Consider the following 23,703-nt stretch of genomic DNA (forward strand, 5'->3'; position numbering starts at 1 on the left):
TTTCGACTTTCTAGGACATACCGTTCTTGAGTTATGCAACATACATACACACATACATACATATGCACATACGTACAAACAGATGTCACGAGAAAACTTGTTGTAACTAACTCAGGTATCATCAAAATGGATATTTCGCGTGTCTATACGTTCTTAGGCACTTATCCACGTGTGGTCAGGTCAAAAAAAAAAAAAAAAAAAAAACTCAACGTTCATTCGGCGGTGAGCAAAATGGAAATTAAGGTCGATTTTTGAGTGAAATTTTTTTCGCGAATACAATACCTTTTTTTGTAAAAGGAAGAAAAAAAGATTAAATCTATGGGATAGTTTGGTACATTGAAATGGGATAGTCTTTTTATTAATATTACAATAAGCAGGATCAACTTCATATACTGGCATCTCTTGTACCATATTGGAAAAGTACAATACCAACATGGTATTGTACTTTTCCAACATGGTTTCGATCCAGAACAAAATTTGCAATTTTTATAACATGGATTTGACATTACATGGAATAAAATATGAGTTAAAAACACAGCTTTGTAATATCATGATTTCAAAAAATTGAAATTTGTCAAACAATAAAAAAAAAATGTAGCAACAGAATAGTTCTATTTATTTTATTTTATATTGAGATTTTTCATTGTTGCTGCTCAGACAAACTTTACTGATACAGAAAATCTTTGATTTTTTTTTTTTTTGACAGTATTCCTTTTTGTCCTTTTTTACCATTAAAAAACTCATGCTTTTTCCCAATTTCACTTCAAGTATTTCACATACAATTGTGTTTACTCTAATGCATGGTAGATTTTAAAAATGTTCCTTAAATGAAATGAATCAACATCTCTATTATTTGTCAGTTCAGGCATTTTTAATTTTGAAATTTTAATGCACTGAAAAAAAGTGGAGAAAAAATTATATTTTGTCCCGGTGCAGCTTTTTCCAGGTTGTTCCACTGTTTCTTTTCCTCATGGAAAAACCAAACAGCCCTGAATGCAGCATTTCCAAATCTGAATTGTAAACAGAAGTGCTTATCCTCAAGGGTGCAGAAAATGATTTTACTGCTAACATTTCCCTATGTTAATCTATATGAATTATAGATTAACATAGATTAATAAATCATAATAGATTAATGATCATATAGATTAATGAATCCCTATGCATTAATCTATATGAAAATTTCCCCTAAGTTTTATAATACAGTTGAACTCTCTTAATACGATCACGTTTAATACAAAATCACAGCTAAAAAGAACATTTTGTTCATTAAGTTCGGTTCCCTATCTAATTACATTAAAAATTTCACGCATAATACGTACATTAAATTGATAATATCAGCTAAAACAAACAAAAATTTTGACCTCTTTATTTAAAATGTTCGTTGTTAAATACAGTCGAACCTCCATATATCGAACTTCTACGTATCGAAATTTTCTATATATCGAAATCCCAGCAAATTTCTATGTTCATTACATAGAAAACCTGTTTCTATATATCGAAAAAATCTCTATATATCGAATTTTTTTCAAGACATTTGTAGATTTTTTTTTTTTTTTTTTCCAATTTAGTCTGTTTGTCTCATGAAAAATGAAGGCTAGGGGAGAAAACTATATTCACTTAAGGTTGCTACAAAACTCATAAGGAATCTGAGGTTGTAGTACAGTAAAAATAGGGGTCGGACCCAAACATCCAAAAAAAAAAAGCTAAACCTGGTGCAAATTGTTTATTACCCTCCCAATAAGAACAGGTAAAAAGTCCCACCCCATTGTGCGTCAGGTTTTGGAATGGGGGGCATCTAAAAATTGCAGTTTTGAGTATTTTTTCAGAATTTTTAGAATAAATTTAAAGTGAGAATATTATGTTATACTAAATTTAAAAGCATAAAATTAAAGGTGTTTGACCCCCAAGAGGGATGACAAAACCCACAAATGCTACAGAGCCCCCCTATCCCCGTAAAGTGAAGCAGTACCCCCCGAACCCCCCTCCATACATTTCATATGGAAACATTATTTTATGCTAAGAAAATTGTTAGAAATCAAGTGCGTCCATTTTCCAAGAGCGATGGTGCACCTCCTCTCAAAGCTACAACACCCTCCCCCCTCTGCCAAAAAAAATAAATCCCCCCCCCCCCACCTTTTATTTCAAGTAGAAGTATTATTTCATGCAAATCTAAAATGCATAAATCAGGACTGTCCACCCCATAAGAACAGTAGCTCACGTCCCAAAACGAAATTATGTACTAAAATATTATCCCCCCCCCACCCCCTCTGATGGTGCATATTTGATTAAATGGCCAGAAAAATAACGCTGAACTGTTTTTTGCTTTCAAACGATTTCTCTTAAGCTTGTAACAAAAAGTCTTCGTTATCAAGATGTTTTTTGGAATCTAGATCCTCAGCAAAATCGTTATTGTTGCAGCTATGTCTAACACAGTTTGTGCATATAATTGAGCACTTCAGTCTACTTTCAGACTTTTCAAACATTCACTATATCCAATGAACCCCTCAGAGCAAGCACAAGATTTGAGACGCAGAAAGTCTTCTAGAGCAGAAGGCTTGGCTGTTGTAATAGGACTTCATTTATATTTCTGTGGTGCTTTCTTTACACCCATCAAAAATGACACTAGCTTTCCCATACTTACAAGTGACCTACACGCTGCATTGCTGGCATATTTCTTTGAAACTTACATATCATTACCAAAAATATGTTCAAGCGGGTATCTTCCTTCTATTACATATGAGGCAGTGAGAAGCAAAGGGCAAAATTAAAAATTTGGAGATAACCAGTACAAATGGTTGGTGAACCTCTCCTATATCTTGGGGCAAGAAATGGTCCTAGTAGACCTGGTAGTTGCTTCTATACAGCATGATTTAGGAAAAAAAATCAATGAAAGTCTACCTAGCATCTTATCTTTAAACGCGTTTTATTCAAAACTTGAAAATGTCCACGTACATCCCTTTGCTTCTCACTGCCTCATATATGACACCAGCTGTTCGTTCTGTGATTTTGGATGAACCTTTTGCTTCAGATAATAGTACTTTAACGATACGGGATTTCTTTCCTTCTGAAACCAGATTCATCGAATACTGATGGAGGATCAGCGCATAACTCGTACCAGAAGTTTTTAGCAATTTGTTATTCCACCTTTAGTTCATACCATTCGGTGTAAAAGATGGTTTTGGCTTACACATCTTTACAGATAGTAACTACTCTCGTAACAGAAGCTAAAGACATAACTGCTTACCTCCTTTACAAAGAAATGCCACAAAATTGTTTGACTTCAATATGATTTGATGTTACTACCCGAACGTTAAAGGTCTTATCGCAACTCACCTTATCATCAGCAAGCAATACCCATACCAACTTGAGAGGGAAGAAACTTCTGGGGCTTTAGAAACGGATTGAGATTTCCAAACTGGGAGACAAAAAGGTGCAAATATTTAGCATTCTATTGATGTATTGCTCATTGCTCTCATCAAGACTTGTTCTATCGTTGAATCACTACAGGTTCTAGACCACCTAAATTTGTCACTGCTTTAGATCAATGGATAGCTGATGTTTGATGTGATCAAATTTTTTTTATCGCATAATGTACTCAAAAGTTTCAGAGTTGCAAGTATATGTCCGCATATTTAGCATAATTCACATAACCAGCTGCGTAAAAGAGAGGTAGCTTGGTGTTTGCAAATGAGAACCCCCACCGACTTAGAGGGTGCAGAATTGCAGCATTGCCCGTCTCACTATTGGCAATTCCGGTTTGTCCCACCCTTACGGTGATGGCAAAAGATTGTAGAAAAGTTGAAGTAAGTTAATCAAGAAGAAGTAGGGAAACTTTAGTCAATTTGGACTTTTTTTATGCTGCACATCAATTTTTTTTCCAGCGCTCTAAACAGTTTAATAACTCCAGTCACAAATAATTTGGTTACTGAGCTCGCTTAGATCTTTTAGAATTATCATTCTGACATTACCATATCATTGTGAGGCATTTTGTACTTCGGAAAAGTTTAAGTCAGGGAAATTTTTTCGTGAACTTCACTGCAAATGTGCACTCACTGTGATTTTGGAATGTAAATTCAGGGTCCCCCCCCCCCCTCAAAGCGATAGCGCACCCCTTAAGTGTGACGGAGTACCCAATAAAAATAAAAGTCCTCAATAAAGAAAGAAATACCCCTTGAAAAAACTGCCTTAAAAAATTCCAATGACGCAAAGCTGCTCCATGGACAGCCCCCCCATTCCCCCCCCCCGCCTGTACACCCCTGTTAATTAGAATTTTTTTTGTGAGAGTTTATTGTTTTACTATTATAGAGTGGTTTCTGCGAGGTTTCAGAATTTTTTTTAAGTAATAGTAATTATTTTTATTTAAATAGAGGATTATTTCGTCTCCCCCCCCTTCCCCCCAAAACCCGACGCGCAAAGTGCTGGGACTTTTTACCCCTTCTTGCTGGAAGGGTAAGAAGTAATTTGCAACAGGTTTCACTTTTTTTTTTTGGATGTTTGGGTTTGGCCATTTTTTGGCCTAATTTTACTGTATTATTGAGGGATGTGTAGATAGGTCGTTGTTTCGTTCTGAAGTTCTTAAATTCCCTCAAGTTTATTTCAAATCTTAGTTGTAACCAGTAACATTGTAAAATCAGTTTCAAGTTCTCCCTTTTGTCTGTTGATTAGCATTCCTAGTCATTTTAGCTGCAGTAAAAATCATTCAAAAATAAGGTAGATTGATTTTTTACTTTTCTTTCGATTACATTGTCAAAACGAAAATCCCCTAATGTTGCGGATCAAGTTGAGTTGAAGAATGAAGATGTATGTATGAAGGTGTAAAAATGTAATTTCTTTTATTTTTTTAATTATTAACTTTTATTTAATCCGATGCTCGTATTAATTTGAAATTGGGTTTCATACACGTAAATTAGTTTCAATTTTAATGTTTTAGGAGACTTTTAGGACAAAATAAGGTCGTTTCTCTATATCGAAATTTCTATATATCGAATTTTTTCCCGACAATTTAGTACTTCGATATATGGAGGTCCGACGGTACTGTAATTTTCAGTTTTTAGAATTATTCATCACTTTGTTAGGTAGTAGAAACCCCATTGTGTATTGAAATGAAAACATTAAATATTTTGCATAGAAAATATAGCCCATACATTTACCTGTGAACATTTTAATTTACACGGAGATAAAACTTCATCTTCCATTGTGGATTACAACCAATTCCGCGATAGTCGATTATCAGCTTCCTTTTCAATATTTTCCAAACACATTCAACTTTAAGAAATAAGTGATTTTTTCAATGAATAACAGTTAGATTACAATGTGTGTATTAGTAGTAAAATTTTTAATATATGTAAGCATTTCTTCGTTTTTTTACCGTATCAATCATTCACGGTTGCAACAAATAACTGTTAATACGAACAATTTCATGGATTTTTGACATTTCATATTAACTAAGTTCAACTGTATGTTAGAGGCTTCAAGGAAAAATTCTGTATTGCTATTGAAATAGAGAATTTTGGAATGTACAAATTGCCTCTTTAATAACTTATGGACTGAACTTGTAACTTGTCCAGGCCTAGATGTTTCAAAGTCTTATATTTAATATTTATCAACCAATAAACTACTGGCCAACACATAGTTAATGAAAACAGAAAGAAAGTGCTTTCAGACATCCTAAGGTTAAGGCAAGAAATTTTTGAATTTTGACAATTCTTGATATTTGTGTAATTTTTTCAGAATAATAAAATTTTGTGAATTATATATTTGAATGCTATTATAAACGTCCTTAACCAATTTTAATTTCTAAAATCCTCAAAGAATTATGAGGAGCTTTGATTTATCTGCATAAAAGTTAATATTCATTTCGACAAGTGGCTACATCTCGAATGCAACTAAATTGAAATTTTAGAGTGGGAGTGGTGAAATGACAATTGCACAATTCTGCTATCTTTACTAATAATGAAGCTAAGTCTGGATCTCTGTGATTGGCATAGCGCCTAGACCGTTCGGCCGATTTTCATGAAATTTGGCACAAAGTTAGTTTGTAGCATAGGAGTGAGCACCTCAAAGCAATTTTTTAAAAATTCGATTTTGTTCTTTATCTATGATTTTATTTTTACCAATATTGGTGGATTTAATTCTTTTGCATCGAGTGAATCACCATAACGTGGACGAGCAAATTACCATACCGTGGACGAGCAAATTACCATACCGTGAACGAGCAAGTTACCATAACATGAATGAGCAAATTACCATTACGTGGACGAACAAATGAACATAGCATATTGGCGAGAAATTCATCATTCATTATTTGTAAATGTACAGGCGAACCAAATGACCTTTTAATTTTCTACTATTCGTAAAACCGTGCCCGTACCGCTAATGTAATATAAAATATAATAACCACTGAAAATTATTGTATGTACAAAATTAGGGCTGTCCAAGTGATAGCAAACAAAAGCAGGGGAGTTTTACTTAAGGAGGATGGTATTGGATTTCAAAATGCGTAAAAGTGGGACAAAATCAATCCTTAAAAGTTGGCTAGTATGTAAGCATACCTTTTTATTGTTGGGAATTTTTTCCCATTGTAAAGGTTTAATGAAATCCACAAGTTTTGTTAAAATCAAGTCCACAAAATTTCCTCAGATGGCTCAACTTTTCCCACAATCCTAGATCACTGGATCAGACATATTCTGCAGCCTAGCTTATCCCTCCAAGAGCATCTCCCTCAAATGCTGCAAAGCCCGAACCCAAAAATGAGACTGCCTAAAAAAAAGAGAGACTAATGTAATGCCCCTCTAATAATTTCAATGGAGCAGCCTGCATCATGACCCCTGACCCCTTCCCTACTGCAGAGCCCCAAGCGTTCATTAAATATTTATATTCTTAGGAACTCTGTATCAATTATATATGATATATTTTCTTTTTTTTTTGTCTAGTCTTTTTGAAAACTCTGATTTTTCCTGCATTAAATATACCATTTATTCATGCTTTGTGTTAATACATAAATTTCACTTAAAAATTATTCATAAAATTAAGTGTTTTTGTTTCCCTGCCTTCAACACAATTTTAACTGTAAAAATTTACTTTAGCTATGGGCCCCGTAGAAGCGGATCCTGAATATTTACTCATTGTAGAGGCAAATAATTTAGCTGTTGAAATCGATAATGAAATAAGTAAGTGTGCTTCTTTAAGCTTAAACTCTTATAAAACACCATTTGACAAATTTTCAATTTTATTATTTCTGTTTTCTTGTAGGTATTATTCACAAATTCACACGAGATAAATATTCAAAAAGGTTTCCTGAGCTTGAGTCTTTAGTTCCAGTTCCTCTGCAATATGTATCAACAGTGAAGGTAACTCAGAGTGATGAAGCATGTTAGTTTTTTTTTTGTTTGTGTTTTATGCGAGAACTGAACAATTTCAAAGTTTGTAGACTCTCACAAAAGTATAATTTTTTTGTTACCTCTGCAATGTTTCAATCATTTTATATTATCAAGCAATTTTCAAATCCATGCTGTGCAAGGTTAGTTTTAATTTAAAGATAACACAAAACTTTAGCAGTAATACTTTCAGTCTTAATATTATTCACATTACATAGACTAACTATCTGCTTTTCCCAGTCCACCTTGAAAATAAAAATTGAATAAAAATTGTGTCAAGTGACGTATATTCAACAACCAGGCTTAAGTAAATAAATAAATAAATAAAACATCATGCAAAATTTCCCTCCCAAACAATGACAACAGATATGAAAATAATTTGAAGAAATTAAATCGAGATAGATGATTTAAAAAACATAACCATGGAAACAAAAAATAAAATAAGTTTAAGGAATTAAAATGCAAAAGAAAATGGTTAACAATTTGAGTGGAAATGAGATTTTTTGAACTTGACTAAAAAGGCTTGTAACTTTTTCTCCTTTCAAGAAAGAAGCTTAGTTTTTCAACCATAGGTCGAGAGAGATCTGGAGTAAAAAATATCGCTTTTTCCAATGGTGTCTAAAAGAAAACTGTGGGTCAATTCCTTCACTTTTTATTGATGGATTTAGTAAAGAAAGTAGTGCCTAAATTTCACCTTAGCCTAAAAAATTCAAGCTCAAAACGCAAATAAATCCCGCCGTGATTTAGTTACAGCACTGATTCAAATTGCCTAGAACGCGGAAAGTTCTACCTTTTCCAACGATATATAATTTTAATATATGGAAGCAATTCCCCCCCCCCCTCCATATTTGAGAATTTATGTGAAAATTGGGATAAAAAAGAACTATTTATCAGATTTTTTCGAACTGATTTACAAACCTTTCCAGTGCTGAATGAAAGATACTGTGAAATTTTCAGCGAAATCGACCGGGTAGTTTTCAAGTTTTGTGGGTTCAAACAAAGATGCTTTTTGGAGACTTCATTTTATACTATATAGATATAAAGCATCTTATAATAATGTATATTGTACTTTTATGCTTGCAGGAAAAAATATATCTTAATCAGGGGTCTGGCCAGAGGATATTTGGGTCCGTTAACGGACCCTTCACAAAAATACGATCAACCAAAACGGACCTTTCACAAAATCCCGATCAAACAAAACGGACCCTTCACAAAATTCTGATCAACAGGATCGGATCTTTCACAAATTGTTTATTGAAAGAGCAAATCTGAAAGCAAAATAACGCATATTTCTGTGTATAAACTGATAATTTTTAGAACCTTTTTTTAAAGTAAAATTAGAGGAATCAGCTTATACCAAATCGGCAAATTTTGAAAAAAAAAAAAAAAAAAAAAAAATCGGCACTCTAGCGATGCTCTTGCAAGCGATAAATAATTGCTACTGCCAAATAAATATAATGGTTGTTTGTTTTATCACAGCTAATTAGCAGCGGTGTTGTTGTAAACTTTTCTGAAAAGGCATTGGTAAGCACTTTTCTTCCCGCTCATGATTTTATAAACAATAATATATCTGCGAAATGAACTTAGAAATGCAAAGGGATAGTAAGGGTGGGGGAAAAAAATTATCGCTTCACATAGGGTTACCAACTTCAAAATTATCACCACTTAGCATCTGGAGTTGAACCTTTATAATGAATTGATTAGAAAATATTCTCATCATTTTACCAGCTTATCGATATTTGCGTTTTTATGGTGCAGTGCGGTGCAATGTTTAACTGTTATTTTGGGAGAAAATTATATGGGTTTTGATTTTTCGATGTTAACAAGGATGATTAACTTTAAATAAACTCTTTTAATTACCGTTTTTTTCTTTAGATGTCTACATTTTGAAAAATGCAATCTTTTAACATCCGATATGAGAATCATATTTTGTTCTTTTTTCAAGCTAACTTCGCTTCATTGGAATGCAAATAAAAGAAAAGTCTCTTTATTTCTGTTAGAACTCTCATTTCAAGTTTTTAAAGCAAAATTCCATTTTCTGTTATTAGTCAAAAATTAAAATGCTGAATAGATGGTTTATTTTATTTATTTATTTATTTATTTTTTTACGTCAACTGTGTCCACACATATTGATGAAATGTTTAGGACTCTAATATGCAATTTTAAAATAATTTTATCAAAAATATTTCTTTTACAAGCCGTTTTTATACTTTTGATGCCTTCACTTTGAGAATTGCGATCTCTTTGCATCCGCTATGAGAATCCGATTTTTCAAATTTTTGATGTTTATTACGCTTTGTTAAGAGGTAAACAATTAAAATATCTTTTTATTTTTGTTAAAATCACGGAATTTTTAAGTTTTAAACGAAGTTCTGTGCTTTTTAAGAGTATCTTGGGTCAAAAAGTTAAATGCTGAACCCTATTCCGAATTTTATTTTATTTATTTATGTTTTTGTTACAATTATTTTAAATACTGTACAGAAATATTTCTAGTATAATTTAACATAATGTAGAATGGTAAATAAATATTGATACTTGAGAGAGCGATGAGCCCCCCCCCCCCCCCGCCCCCGTCAAATATCACACCACTCCAGAATGATTTTCACCACATAGAAGAGGAAAACACTCAACTTTAAGTTTAATTGATGTAGTTTGTGCCATCTCTGAATTCTAAAATTTCGTTTTAACAAAATTTTTTTTTTTTTTTTTTTTGCGAAATTATTTGATTTTTCACAAAATTAATTCATTTTCCACAAAATTATTTGATTTTTCACAAAAAACGGACCCTGTAAAAAATCCTGGACAGACCCCTGTTAATTGTGTTTTTAGTTTTAGGCATATAAAATGCTTTGCATATCTTGCTTTACAAAGGAAGTCCTTCAATTGTAGAAAATGTTTTATTCATTTCAGCCATTTTCTCTGCAAATTCAACTAAGTTTAAAATATTCTTTTACTTTTATCTTGTGCAAGCAATATTTAAAATAAATAGGTATTTGATCTTTTTATGTTTGTTTATGGATTAATCCCAGATTTTTCTAAAATTTCTGTTGGAACAATTTTAGTAAAATTTTGATTTATCTACAAGCAGGCCAGTCATTTCAAATTTTTCCAAGGAGTCAAAGGATACGTACATAGCTTATATTATACTGAAAAAAAAAAAAAAAAACCACAAACCACTTTTGATAGCCACATGGTTACTGAAAATACAAAAGATGCTACCATTTTATGTGACTTTGGTAGCCAGTGGGGATATTCAGAATTCCTAGTCTAGAACTTTAAACATCGAACTAAACCATAGTTTTTCATTAAAAAAACTACAGCTATATTTTTTATCTTTTATGACTGGAGCAGTTCTAAGAAATTAACTAAATAATTTAATGCAAAATTAAAAAGGAAAATGTTTTTTTGTTCATGGTAAAATATAACTTGCAATTTGAAAGCAATACAGTGAAACCTGCCTACAATGATAGTGTTGGGACCTAAAAAAAATATAGGCAGGTATAATTTTACAGGCAGGTTATCGTTATCGACAGTTCGATTATTTATGCTGACGTTTTGCTGGGACCAATAAAAATATCGTTATAGGCAGATTTATTGTTATAGACAGTACTAGCTGCGTTGCCCGCCTTTGCACGGTCCATCTCAAAAATAAAAGTTATGTCAAGTGACACGAGTTCAACACTCAGGCTTGAACCAAAACAAACAAACAAAAAAAAGTCAGTGAAATTTTGCGGCAGATTGTGGAGAAAACCCCAAAAAGTAAACATTTTAAATCCCCTGATTACAGGAAAAGCCTCAAAACAAAAACAAGAACTTAACCTGTTCATATTCGAGAAAATAAATGGCAACAGATCTTTTATCTCAATGACTTTCTTCACGCTATACATTTTAATAGAAGCATTGTTGCTGAAAGTTGAGATAAAGTACTGAATAATAATTTCAATGGAGGGAAACCTTTGAAAAATAAGGATTTTATGTCGAAATCTAAGTGTCATAATCAATAGTTTTTAATTGATATCTCCACTAATTATTATCGAAGGATTATGTTAAGTAGCCAAACATGAAGACGGGAAGATTATGAATTCATCGATACCTGGTTCGATGGTCAGTTCACTGTCGTTCAGGAGAAGAAGCTTGGACATACATAGATACATAAGTACATATGCTCAGTTTTTAATTATATAAGATTGTCATACACAGGTTTCACTGTATTGCCAAATGTAAAAAAAAAAGTAAAGGCAATATTTATGTGTTTTAATTTTTGGTTCATTTGTTGAAATTTTTCATTACATTCTAGGAATTAGGAAATGATTTAGACAAAGCTAAAAATAGCGAAATTTTACAAGAAGTTTTAACTCCTGCTACTATTATGGTTGTCAGTGTTACAGCATCTACCACACAAGGGTAAGTTCTTGAATAGTTTTTCAAATAAATCAGATTATTCTGTTAGCACTATTATTTATTATTTAGTAATTCTTTCTCTTTTTTAAAAAAACATTTTTAGGCAGCTTTTGAGTGATGACGATTTGAAAGTGATATTTGAAGCCTGTGATATGGTATGCTTTTATTTTATTTTTTTCAATTTACAGATTTATTCATGTTTTATTTTGTATCATACACAGTTTCATTTATTGCTGAGTAAATAGTGCACAGAATTGAAGAAAAACCTCTGATCTCATTTTCTGGCAGTAATGAGCGGACAACCAAATGAATCTGTGAGAAATTATATTTCTAAAGTTTATACTTTATGCTTTAGACAAAACAATGAGTCTATTTCAAATGTGTGCTTACATATTTATCGTTAACAGATTTTTTCCATACTTTGTGAGTTATTAGAAGGTTTACCCACTGTTGCCTGCAACCAGCCCCAGGGCTTGAGTAACTCAAAGGGAGGCCCTAGGCCCACAATAATTTGGAGGCCCCTAAAGACTCTATAGCGGAATACAGTGGTTGATTTACAGGTTTATGGCCAGTCGGAATGCATTTTTGGGGTCCTTATGTCTATCACAGAACTATGTAAATAATTTATCAAGTGCATCATGAATCCCCTTGAGGCCCTTTATAATTGTGCATGGACAATTTGCTACTGAGAAAATGAATAAAAATTCTCCTTTGAGGAAGCTTATTTACAATTGACGAGTCATTATTTTATTATTATAGTTGAACTCCGTTAATACGAAATGTCAAAAATCAATGAATTTGTTCTTATTAGCCGTTTTTCATAACACCCGTAAATAAGTGATACTGTGAAAAAACGAAGAAGCTGTAAGTTTTGCTCTCCTTATTTGATTTTTTATCTTCCTAAAAGATGCTGCACGGGATGATAGTTCAAGAATAGCCTAATAATTTTCCTTTCTTTCACCCCAACTTGTGCATATGAAGCCTTACGATGGTCTTGCAGTGTGGGCATTAAGGCTGACAAGGTCTAGAAGTTACCTTGCTTGAGGATGGAATTTGGCACCAAAAATGAGATTTAAAATCCAGTGTCAGCTTGACTAAGTTTCCATAGAATCTCATGTTAAACCATTGATTAATTTTTTTATTAAAACTTTCTGTTAAAGTTTTCCTGATACATTTCAAGTAGTGCAAGAATTACACTTCAAGAGCTACAAATGTGATTTTTGCATCATCAAAATTTACTGGCAGTTCATTTTAATATCCATTGAAACAACTTCATCAGTAAAAGCTCATAAATCTTGTGTAGTTTGTTATTCATATAAAAAAGAAAAGCTTCATTTTATCAGTGTGATAATCATGACTATATGTGTTGATTATTGCATGGTGTGTTGTACTGGGTTGGCAAAAGCCCGGGTTTTTTTTTTAAAAAAGCCCATAGATCCAGGGTTTTTTAAAATATCCCCCCCCCCCAAAAAAAACCCTCTAACTAAAGCTGGGGTTTTTTAGAAAGAAATGTGGGTTTTTTTGTCTTCTTTTAAGGAAATGTGGGGTACTTGTAGCATATTGTAGTGCAAGTATATGGACAAAGCACAAAAATTGTCTTGGGGTTAAAAAAGCTGGAAAATTCAACGTTTTCTGAATAAAAGACGATGAAACCCAAGAATGGTGAAGTTTCAGATTATTTTAGTTTCCATGATTACCAACAGTTAAGGCATACTTCTCCAGTGATAAAATCTATTGTTTGTTCGTTTTTAATTACTACTTTTTTTTTGCATTTTACTTTATTGTATTTCATTTTGGTATGCAAAACTACTGTAGAACCTCAAGTAATTTAAATCCCTTTTTACTGAATTCCAGCTTAATCAAGACATTTCTTTCAATTTTATGTTGCCTGTTTTTCTGTTTCTGTGCACAGAGTAAGAAATATTAAACTTTTTCGCAAGATAATGAAAATAATGTACATCCTATTCTGTTTTCTCTCCTACCGTTTGTAAAACCTGTTAATTTCTAAAAAAATATACCTTGTTTATTCGAGATTTGTGACGTGTTGGTTTGCAGAAAATAATTCACATGAAAACCTTTTAGCTAGATTAGTTTCCTCTGTACAATCTACTAATATTGAGAAAATTAGATGTGAAAGGACTTAGTCAAGATAATTTATTGACCAGTTAAAGAAAAAAAATAAATATATTTATTTAAAATCTTTGAAGTATTTTTTTAATGCCGTTAAGAGTTAAGAAATACTATTGATGTTCAAAATTCATTTTTAGGTCCATTGCCTGTGGTGAAGAACAAATAAAAAAGAAGTTTAAATTGTGAAAGTATTTAAATTAATTAATTTTTTAAAAAACTTCTCAGAATATTAGAAAAACCCAAAAGTGGGCTAAATAATGGGTTTTTTAAAATTGGTTTTTTCAAAAAAAAAAAAAAAAAAAACCGTTGGGTTCCACCCAATTGGGTCCAATCCGGCCAACCCTGGGTTGCATGGTGCCAAACTATTAAATTAAATTTCATAAATTATTTTTAATGTGTTAATTCATTGAACTGAATCAATTTATAAATTCTTTCTGTGTGCCATTTTGGCTTTTTAAAAAAATATCATTTCGGAATGTTTCTCTCTTTAAAAACTTTTGGTGATCTGGACCACTTTTCACTTTTTTGAATGATGCAAGTACAGTGTAACTCCAATTTAACGATTGTCAAGGAACTGGAAAAAGTTATTGTCAATTCAAAGATATTGTTAATTCAAAGAGCATAGACATTTAATGTAGTCAAATCCAGACCAGTGAAATGTACCATTAAATTGAGGAAATCATTAAATCGGGTATCATTAAATTGAAGTTATACTGTAGTTACATAGAATGTAGATGTACTAAACCTTATCTACTAAATGAATGTTAGAATTTTCATGCCTATATTTGTATTTATCTCTTTTTTTTTCTTTTTTTGTTTGTTATTATTTTAAAACTGATCATTATTTATTTCTAATGGAACTTCCTTCATAAAATTTTAGGCTATTGAACTGGATAATTTTAAACAAGAAATATATGCATTTGTTGAGTCTCGGATGTCATTTATTGCGCCTAATTTATCAGTGATAGTTGGAGCATCAACTGCAGCAAAACTAATGGGTAAAATAACTTTTCAGTTGTATGTTTAGTTAAATCACACCTAGAAAAAAAACATTTCTGCTAAGTTCCTTCATTGGCAAAATAATTATGAAAATACAGACATAACTTTTTTAAATAATTTTTTTCCAAAATATTTACATTATTTTGTTTATTTATTAAATTATTTGATTGATTAAAATGTATCAGAAAAGGTTAAAATATATTTGTATAAGATCATGCCAAAAGTAAAACTTTCTTGTAACACAGTGATTTTGATTATTAAACATGCAAAAATGTAAACTCTCAGATAATAGAGGCTTGCTTTTCCACAGAAACTATTCTAGATTTATTAGAATTTCCAGTCTGACAAACATTTTATTCTGGAAAGAAAAAAAAAAGACTTGCATGCATCCATTGATATTTAATCCTTGTTTTACTCTTTTTCATAACTTGTTGCTTTGTGAGCTAAGCTATTTAGTTGATGGAGATGCAATCTCTATTACTGTTCTATATTTTTATTTTAAAACTTTTTTTGTGAAAAAAGTTTTTTTCTTTTTCTTTTTTTATGTTGGCATTTACTTTTTGCATTCGCCTTTGTCAAAGTCACGGATGGTCATGGCTGATTTATTCAGTTTAAAGTTTTGTGCAGGAAAGTTCAAAATTCATGCATTATGAACTGATTACCACTGTCTGCATAAAAATGAATTAAATTTTTTATGTACTTACCATAGTTTATGCTATGAATTTAGTTACATAATTCCCAATAAACAAAGAAGCCCCAATTTAGCAGATGAATGCAAAAATCAGATTTCAACTGCGCTACTCATGCGTTTTTCCTCCCCCAAGATATTTTGATGTCCTTAAATTTTAGTTCTGCAAATATTTTTTGCTGGTGGCATTTCAACTGTGCACAGTTGCCAATCATTTGAGTTTTATTTTACAGTATTTATTGCCCTCTGCCAAGGCTAAGGCAAAAATAGATAAAATACATCACCAGTTCAATCATTCCATCAGGTGTGCTAATTCTACATTAGCTACCAGTTTGTTTGGCTCTCTTGGCTCCTTTCAGAGGTTTTCCACCTCCAGCTCAGTTACTTCCTATTCCGGGCTGATGAGTGCTAAAAACACAAAACTCAGTCCTTGGATGGAATGACTGAGCTGGTGGTGTATTTTATGCATTTTAGTCTGGCACCTTTTATAATTTTTTTTCTTTTTCAGAGTTTTAATAACTTTTATTTGAAGCTATAAAAGATTAGTTTTATCTTTTATTTTATCAACTCTTTACTCAAATTGAACAGGTCAAATTTATTTTTATAATTCATTTATTTGTTAACTTTGTTTGTAAACTCAATTCACCAATGAAAACTTTCCATCATATTTTAATATTCTAATAGGTGTTGCTGGTGGTTTGAGTAATTTAGCGAAAATGCCTGCTTGTAATATTCAAGTTCTGGGTTCACAGCGAAAGACATTAGCTGGATTTTCTACAACTGCCATTATGCCCCATACAGGATTTGTGTATATGAGTGATATAGCACAAAACACTCCTGCAGTAAGTTCTTTGTTAGATACAGTTGGCTCTCTGTTTAACGACTTTCATGGGACCACAAAAAATCGTCGTTAAGTAGAAAGCGTCCTTAAATAGAATGCTTTTAACACTATAGTGGACCATCTGGGACCGTGAAAAGCTGTCGTTAAATAGAGAAATTCGTTAAACAGAGCATCGTTAAATAGAGAGCCAACTGTATTTTCATTTAAAACAATAACTTCAGAAATAAAAAGTAGTACTTTTTTCATAACCAAAACAATAACAGTTATTTCTTTATGTTTTATCTAGAATATTTTTTCTTTGATTTATCAAAAAAAATAAATTCAAAATGTGTTGTAGACTCCTTTGTTTTTTAAAGGATCTGAGAAGAAAAGCTGCCAGGCTTGTTGCAGCAAAATGTGCTATAGCTGCTCGAGTGGATGGTTTTCACGAATCCGTTGATGGTAGTGTTGGCCACTCTCTACGAGAAGATATTGAAAGAAAATTAGATAAATTGCAGGAGCCTCCACCAGTAAAACAAGTGAAACCACTCCCAGCACCCATTGATCAGCCCCACAAAAAGAGAGGAGGCAGAAGGTTCATTGTATTGTTTTTATCACACAATGAGTATATTTTAATTAAATTTAAGATGTCCAAAAACTATGCAACTTTCATGATTTTTGGGTGTCTTGATTCATGCTGTCTTAATAAGAGTAATTTTGGCTTTAAAAAAATGTTTTCCTTTAATATTTCAAAATCCTCTCCCAGATTTTTTTTCATACTGAATTGTTTCTCAAATTCAGTTTCACTTGAGAAAGCAATGGCAGAAAAGTATAATTTTTGAAAGTAATTGTTGATTGATTCTTACATCAAGTTTAATTCATGGACTGATGCATAATGTGATTTTGGATCTAATTTTATGTGCGGTTGGAAGTTCTGTTCAGGGCGGTCATTCCAAGCTCATCAGTTTGCGAGATCGAGATTATCGCTCACGTGATCGGTTGTCACGTAGAAATGTCACAAAGTAGCATTTTAATTTACTCGAACTTAGCTTTCGGCTAGGTTCGAGTAGATTAAAATGCTACTTTTTGACATTTCTACGTCACAACCGATCACGTGAGCGATAATCTCGATCTCGCAAGCTGACGAGCTTGGAATGACCGCCCAGGTGTGTATAGGGAATCAAATTTGAGATAGTGACCAGTATTAGGTTCTGGACTAAATTACGAATGGACTAAAATGTACAAAGATGAAAATTTTCAGCTTTTGCCCAGTTTCAGAAATGCTGGTTTTGTTGCACTTAGAATTTGAAAGAGGTATTTTTCTCAGGATTGAAAAATAGCAATGTACATCTTCGATGGATAGAGTTTAAGTGAAAACTAGAGAAAACTGTTAAGGATTATGTTCTTTTTAGGAGAATAATTTTGTTATTACATGTAAATTTTAATTTAAGATTTGAACTGTAAAAGAAATAATCATTTCAATCTTAATGTTTGATTAGAAAATGGGACATAAATAATATTTGACGTACACCGTTTATTGTGAGTTAAATCAAAATTTTTGCTTGTGTTTTTACCATAAAGAAGCCCCTATCAGTCTCATCAATGAATATGATTTATATTTTGTTTTGATTAAAGTATCATTAATATTTAGTCATTTGTTTCTTGCAATAATTTAGAGTAAGAAAGATGAAAGAAAGGTATGCGATAACAGAATTCCGAAAGCAAGCTAACCGGATGAACTTTGCTGAGGTAAGAATTTTAGGAAATCATCTGTTATTAACCAATTTAAAAATGTTTATTTCTTAATTTTTACTTCCTTTTACAGAAAAAGAAGTATTGTATTCGCGAAAAAATTTTCACTCAAAAATCGACCTTATTTTCCATTTTGCTCACCCCCGAATGAATGTTGAGTATTTTGTTCCACCCAACCACATGTGCATACATGTGTAAGAACGTATAGACGCCCGAAATATCCATTTTGACAATTCCCGAGTTAATTACAATGAGTTTTCTCATGACGTCTGTATTATATGTATATACGTATGTAAGTCTCATAACTCAGGAACAGTAGGTCCTAGAAAGTTGAAATTTGGTACATAGACTCCTAGTGGGGTCTAGTTGTGCACCTCCCCTTTTGGTTGCTTTCAGGTGTTTCTAAAGGGATCTTTTGCACCTTTTTGGGGGGAAATCTTTGTTAATTTCAATGCAAACTCAAGTGGCGTTATAATTTGGCAAAGACTTTGCAATGTATCGGCAAGCTTTTGGTCGGCAAGTTTTTTTGCCAACTTGACCACAAACATTGCGTTTTTTTTTTTTTTTTTTGAAATCTGGTTTTAATTTAGCCACTATTGGTGATAGTTAGAGAGTTAACCATTGAATCACATTAAAATTTAGAACATTGGGAAAATTAATCTGTATGAAATGTTTTTTTTTTCTTTTTTTGCTTCAGTTTGCAACAAACTTGGAATGAAAATATTTGAAGTGTTTCTTTACTCACTCCAAGTCCTAGGCATTATTATCATTAAATTAGCATAAAAGGAAGTCATGTGAGGCATACATCAGCTCGTTTTTAATAAATATGTGTTTTAAAATTTTCTAGATAGAGGAAGATGCTTATCAAGATGATTTAGGCTTCAGCCTTGGACAAGTTGGGAAGGCTGGCACTGGACGTATAAGAGCACCTCAGATTGATGAAAAAACAAAAGTTCGAATATCCAAAACATTGCAGGTATTTTTTTAAAGGAACTGTTTTAATTCTACCATTTAGTTATGTTTCATACAAGAAATACAGAACTGTTCGATTTATTTGGAATTTGTAAACAATAATTATAATACAGTGAAACCCAGATTTTACATTCCTCGAATCTACGTTTTTTCCTCATTTTACGTTTTTCCCCCATCAGGTCCCAGGTTTTCTGTGTATTAATAATGTCGATTCAATCTGGATGAAAAGTTTGTTATTTATGAATTTCCCGCCATTAGCATTTTTGTTTTATGAATTTCCTGCATTTAACAATTAGGAAGGAAAGAAAGAAAAAAATGTTTTGGAATAAGCAACCTGTCTCCTTTTGTTCTTTTTGGAAGCTAATCCATGCTGATGAAAGTAAATCTATGATAACAGTAATGCTACTGCTCTATCCAGTTATATTACAGACATTTTCACCCTAAATGTCCGAATATGCAGATAAGGTTGTTAAAATAATCTAAAATGGTATGTATGATAATGATGTTTTCAAAAATATGGATATTATGCCTTTTTGAAGAGTTATCATTACTACTTTTAGTTTTTTCTATTTGATTTTTGCTTTGTATGCAAATATGCTTTCTATACATTTCCCACATTTGACATTTTTTTTTAAACCCAAATCCCCTGAGAAATGTAAAGTTGTGGTTTCACTGTAGTTAAAAAGAAAAGTGACTTTGAATAGTAATATATTCAGTGGACAGTTTTTAGTATAAAAGAGAAGTACGAACATAAGGCTTACTAATTAATGTAACATTTTTTTTAGAAAAATCTACAAAGACAACAAGTTTGGGGAGGAAGTACATCAGTTAGGAGACAAATATCAGGAACAGCTTCAAGTGTTGCATTTACGCCTCTGCAGGTAATTTTCCATAAGCTTTCAGTGCAGACAATTAAAAAAAAACTCCCAAAACTGCATTTTGTGTGTTAATAGCTTTTCAGTGGAAAAAAATTTCTGAAATGAAATATGTGCCCTAAGTCTAGTTTCTATGATGTTCATTTCCCTTAAATTTCCATTAGTGCTGTTAAATATAATTTGATTAGTATAAGTACCACATTCAAATTTTATTTTGATCATACATCATGTATGCCAGATTTGTCTAAAATAGTTGGTTTATATTTCTTACAAAACTAGAAAATTGCCCGTCAAGGTATGGCGGGTGAAACTTGCTTCTACATTTGAACGAAGCCATTGCCTGTTTGGCTTATATTTTGATAGTTGTAATTTTAACCCTAACTCCAGTGGATTAACCCTAAATTTCAGTAGGTAGCGTTCATTGTTGACCATTTTGTCGTTTCTTCATTCCCCTGAAATGACACAGTCTTACCAGTAAAACAATTAAGTTACCGGATCCAGTTCCACCTCGTCAAAATAAAGCATTTCCCTGCATGTCAAACATTATCAAGAAATATTATCAACTTATCATGCCTTCACGCAAGTTTCATTGTTGATGATGTCAGGAGCGTTACTCAATCATTCGCTATTACGTACATGAGGATGTAATTGAATACATGATGGTAAAAATGATTTTACATGTAAAAATATATTTATATAAAATAGCAGCCTATATTTTACAACAGTTTATTAGTTATAGAATATAGGCTACTGTTGAATTGGAATTCAAATTAAAGTAAAATGCATTTAAGTGAAACAGCTATTCTTAAATTGAAAATCAAGGAATACAGCATTAGTGAATTTAAACGAGTTATAAAATAGATTTTCAAGTAGGAAAACACACACAAAATTGAGCATATTTGCTCTATATGCATAAAAATGGTTAGAAACAAAAAGTGTCCACTTGCATTTGTTTTATAATGCCTAAATGTTTGACTTCTATTTTGGATGGTTTGTTAGACAGCACAATTTATGGAGTTGAAAAACAATATTATTTTCAAATCATTGGTAAAGAACTTTAGTTGCTCTCTGTTTTGGCAAAGCCTTGCAACACTATTATTTTTTTAATTATAAAACAAGATTACTGTAACTAAAGTTAATCATTTCATGCTACGTTTTTGATTTTATAGTTCTTATTGTTCTGTGAGGTGATTCTTTTTAATTAGCTGTTAATTAGTAAGTTACATTAGCTAGTAAACAATTAGGATGAAAGTCATAGTTTTTCTCTAACGCAATATCATCTCAAAGTGCTTCCCAATGTAATACAAATTGCATTATAAAATCCTTATTTTAAAAAGAAGATAATATGAAAAAACTAAAGCTTTTCAAAAGAGATAGAAAGGCAAACAAAATGAAAAGTCTGATTCTAGCAGGATTAGATGGAAGAGATTTGTGTTTGGGTTTTTGTATCTAGTAGGTGTTATTGTCTTTCCAGACTGCAAGACCTGTTCATGGTGTCAGTTCACATGGGCACCCATATGGGGGGGGGGGGCAAGGGGTGGTTCAAGTCCCCCCCCCACTTAGAACTTCCCTGCTTTTTGTACTTTTTTCTTTGCGAAAAAGTAAAAACATTTCTTCTCCAGCCATTAATGAAGAAGTTATTAAAAATGTCAGACTTTAATAACCCTAATCTGCACTGAAATCGGTTTCTATGAGGAAAATATATCCTACAAAACCATGTGAAAAATATCTGAGCCCCCCACCCCCCTCATACAATTTTGCTTATGGGTGCCCATGTCAGTTCATGAGTATAAAGTTGTTAACAAGCAATTTAGGCAAATTAGGCCCAGTTAGGCTGGTCCTACTTAATTTATTCCCTTCAACTAGCACATACCCTCTGAAAACTATTCATTTCATTAGATGTTATAAAAAAACTAGTCCAAATACTTCAAACCCTTTGAAACTAGCAAATTTTCCTAGTTTAAAGATTAGCCTGTTGGTTATTAAATAGCCCAAAACAGTGACTTATGCTTTTGCCTTCTGTGAAAAATTAGCCTATCAACATTTTCTCTTTTAATAAACAATTGAATCATATGTTTATATCCTGTGACTGTCTCTGGTCAAAATTATACATATCAACATTTAAGCCCAGGATCTTAATCTAAATCAGAAAATTTGCTTACAAATAAGATATATTTCTTAAGTTGACCAAAACTGAACAATTTTATCCAACTGAGATCTTAACCAAGCTTCTGTTTATAATGAAAGAAACACTTCCTTGAAATATTTGTTATTGTGCTATTAATATATCTAATCATTCTTCTGTTATTTTTGTTACTTAAAATACTGCACTGCTGACTGAACTTGCTAATAGGGGGAATATAAAAGCATTTTCAAATCATAAGAATTACTAAATGATTTGAAAATGCTTTTATTTCCCCCTAACTTAATAATAGGGGGAAATAAAAGCATTTTCAAATCATTTAGTAATTCTTTTCTTTTATTTCAGTTGTTATGTTAATCTTAAATCCCTTGGTTATCCAGAGTTTAATTTGCTAATTTGTTAAACTTGTGGGATGCACATTTGTGACAATTATTCATATTACTTTTTAGGGCTTGGAAATTGTCAATCCTCAAGCTGCAGAAAAGAAAATTAATGAAGCAACAGCAAAATATTTCTCCAATACATCAGGTTTCATCAAAGTCGAAAAGAAAGGATAACATTGCAGACTTTTAATCTGTGGACATGTCACTGTATATATTCTAACTTGTAATTTAATAAAATGACTTTTTTTTGTACTTTTTTACATTTAATTTCAAAGAGGAGAAACACTGCAAGCATGCCTGGAAAAAGATATTTTGTAACTTTAATTGCTTAGTGATTGTTGGGGAGACTAGAGAACTAAGTGAATTTCAAACATTCATGTTGGCTGTTTTGCCGGATAGTCAATTTTTGTAATGGTCATATAAAAAAAAAAAAAAAAAAAAAAGATATCTAATTCCAGGAATAACATTAAGATATCCTACTGCTGTTTTTAGGTGACAATATCAATGCATCAAAATATGAAAATTTTTGAAACTTGAGGGTATACACTATAGTCTAAAAAATGAGAGTATACGGCGTATATGGAGAACGAGAACCCTATGGAAACACCACTGGTTTTGACACCAAAAGTCAAAATTTCTATGTGTTTAAATATGTGTATGTAATTTCTATGTGTTTCAAATGTTCTACGTAACATGAAGCAGAGCACATCAATATACTAAAAATAACAAATTTTCTTTAAAATATTTTTTTAAAATAGTAACCTCGAAATGATGAATAGTTATTGAGTAACCTAATCGCTTTTATTCCTTTCCTTAAAGAAATTGTGCTATTTCTAGCTTTGGAATGAAAATATGATATGGGAAAAAAAGGGCCCTCAAAGAACTTTAAAAAGTTTAGGGCACATTATTACATCTATTAAATAAACTAATAGTCCAAGAGCCCATGAGTGCCAAACCTACATCATAGTGTAAAGGTCGAGAATTTTTCTGCGTAAGCACATCACAGCAGGTTAGAAAGGTTCGCTAGTATTTAAGCCGAGTCACACAGACTTTGGCAGGAAATAGGTAGCAAAGGTGTGTGTAAAATTGCAGCATAAACCTAAGCATCATAGATTCATTCTATGTCATGTGACCTGGTGGTCCACCTTTGAAACTAACCTATGC

At 32.0% G+C, this 23,703-nt stretch overlaps 1 protein-coding gene across 1 annotated transcript; it reads left to right on the forward strand.

Moving 5' to 3' along the window:
* Positions 1–7,085: 7,085 nt before the first annotated feature.
* On the forward strand, positions 7,086–22,768 carry LOC129227576 (U4/U6 small nuclear ribonucleoprotein Prp31-like; the record flags this gene model as incomplete). Its single annotated transcript, XM_054862159.1, is given in 11 exon segments — positions 7,086–7,169; positions 7,252–7,349; positions 11,674–11,780; positions 11,881–11,932; positions 14,788–14,905; positions 16,279–16,436; positions 16,792–17,009; positions 18,091–18,163; positions 19,014–19,142; positions 19,924–20,019; positions 22,606–22,768. Coding segments are annotated over 11 exon segments (1,241 nt in total), but the record flags the coding sequence as incomplete, so codon positions are not given.
* Between the last annotated feature and the right edge of the window lie 935 nt (positions 22,769–23,703).

The sequence above is a fragment of the Uloborus diversus genome, chromosome 8 (assembly GCF_026930045.1).
Source record: "Uloborus diversus isolate 005 chromosome 8, Udiv.v.3.1, whole genome shotgun sequence".
NCBI lineage: Eukaryota > Metazoa > Arthropoda > Arachnida > Araneae > Uloboridae > Uloborus > Uloborus diversus.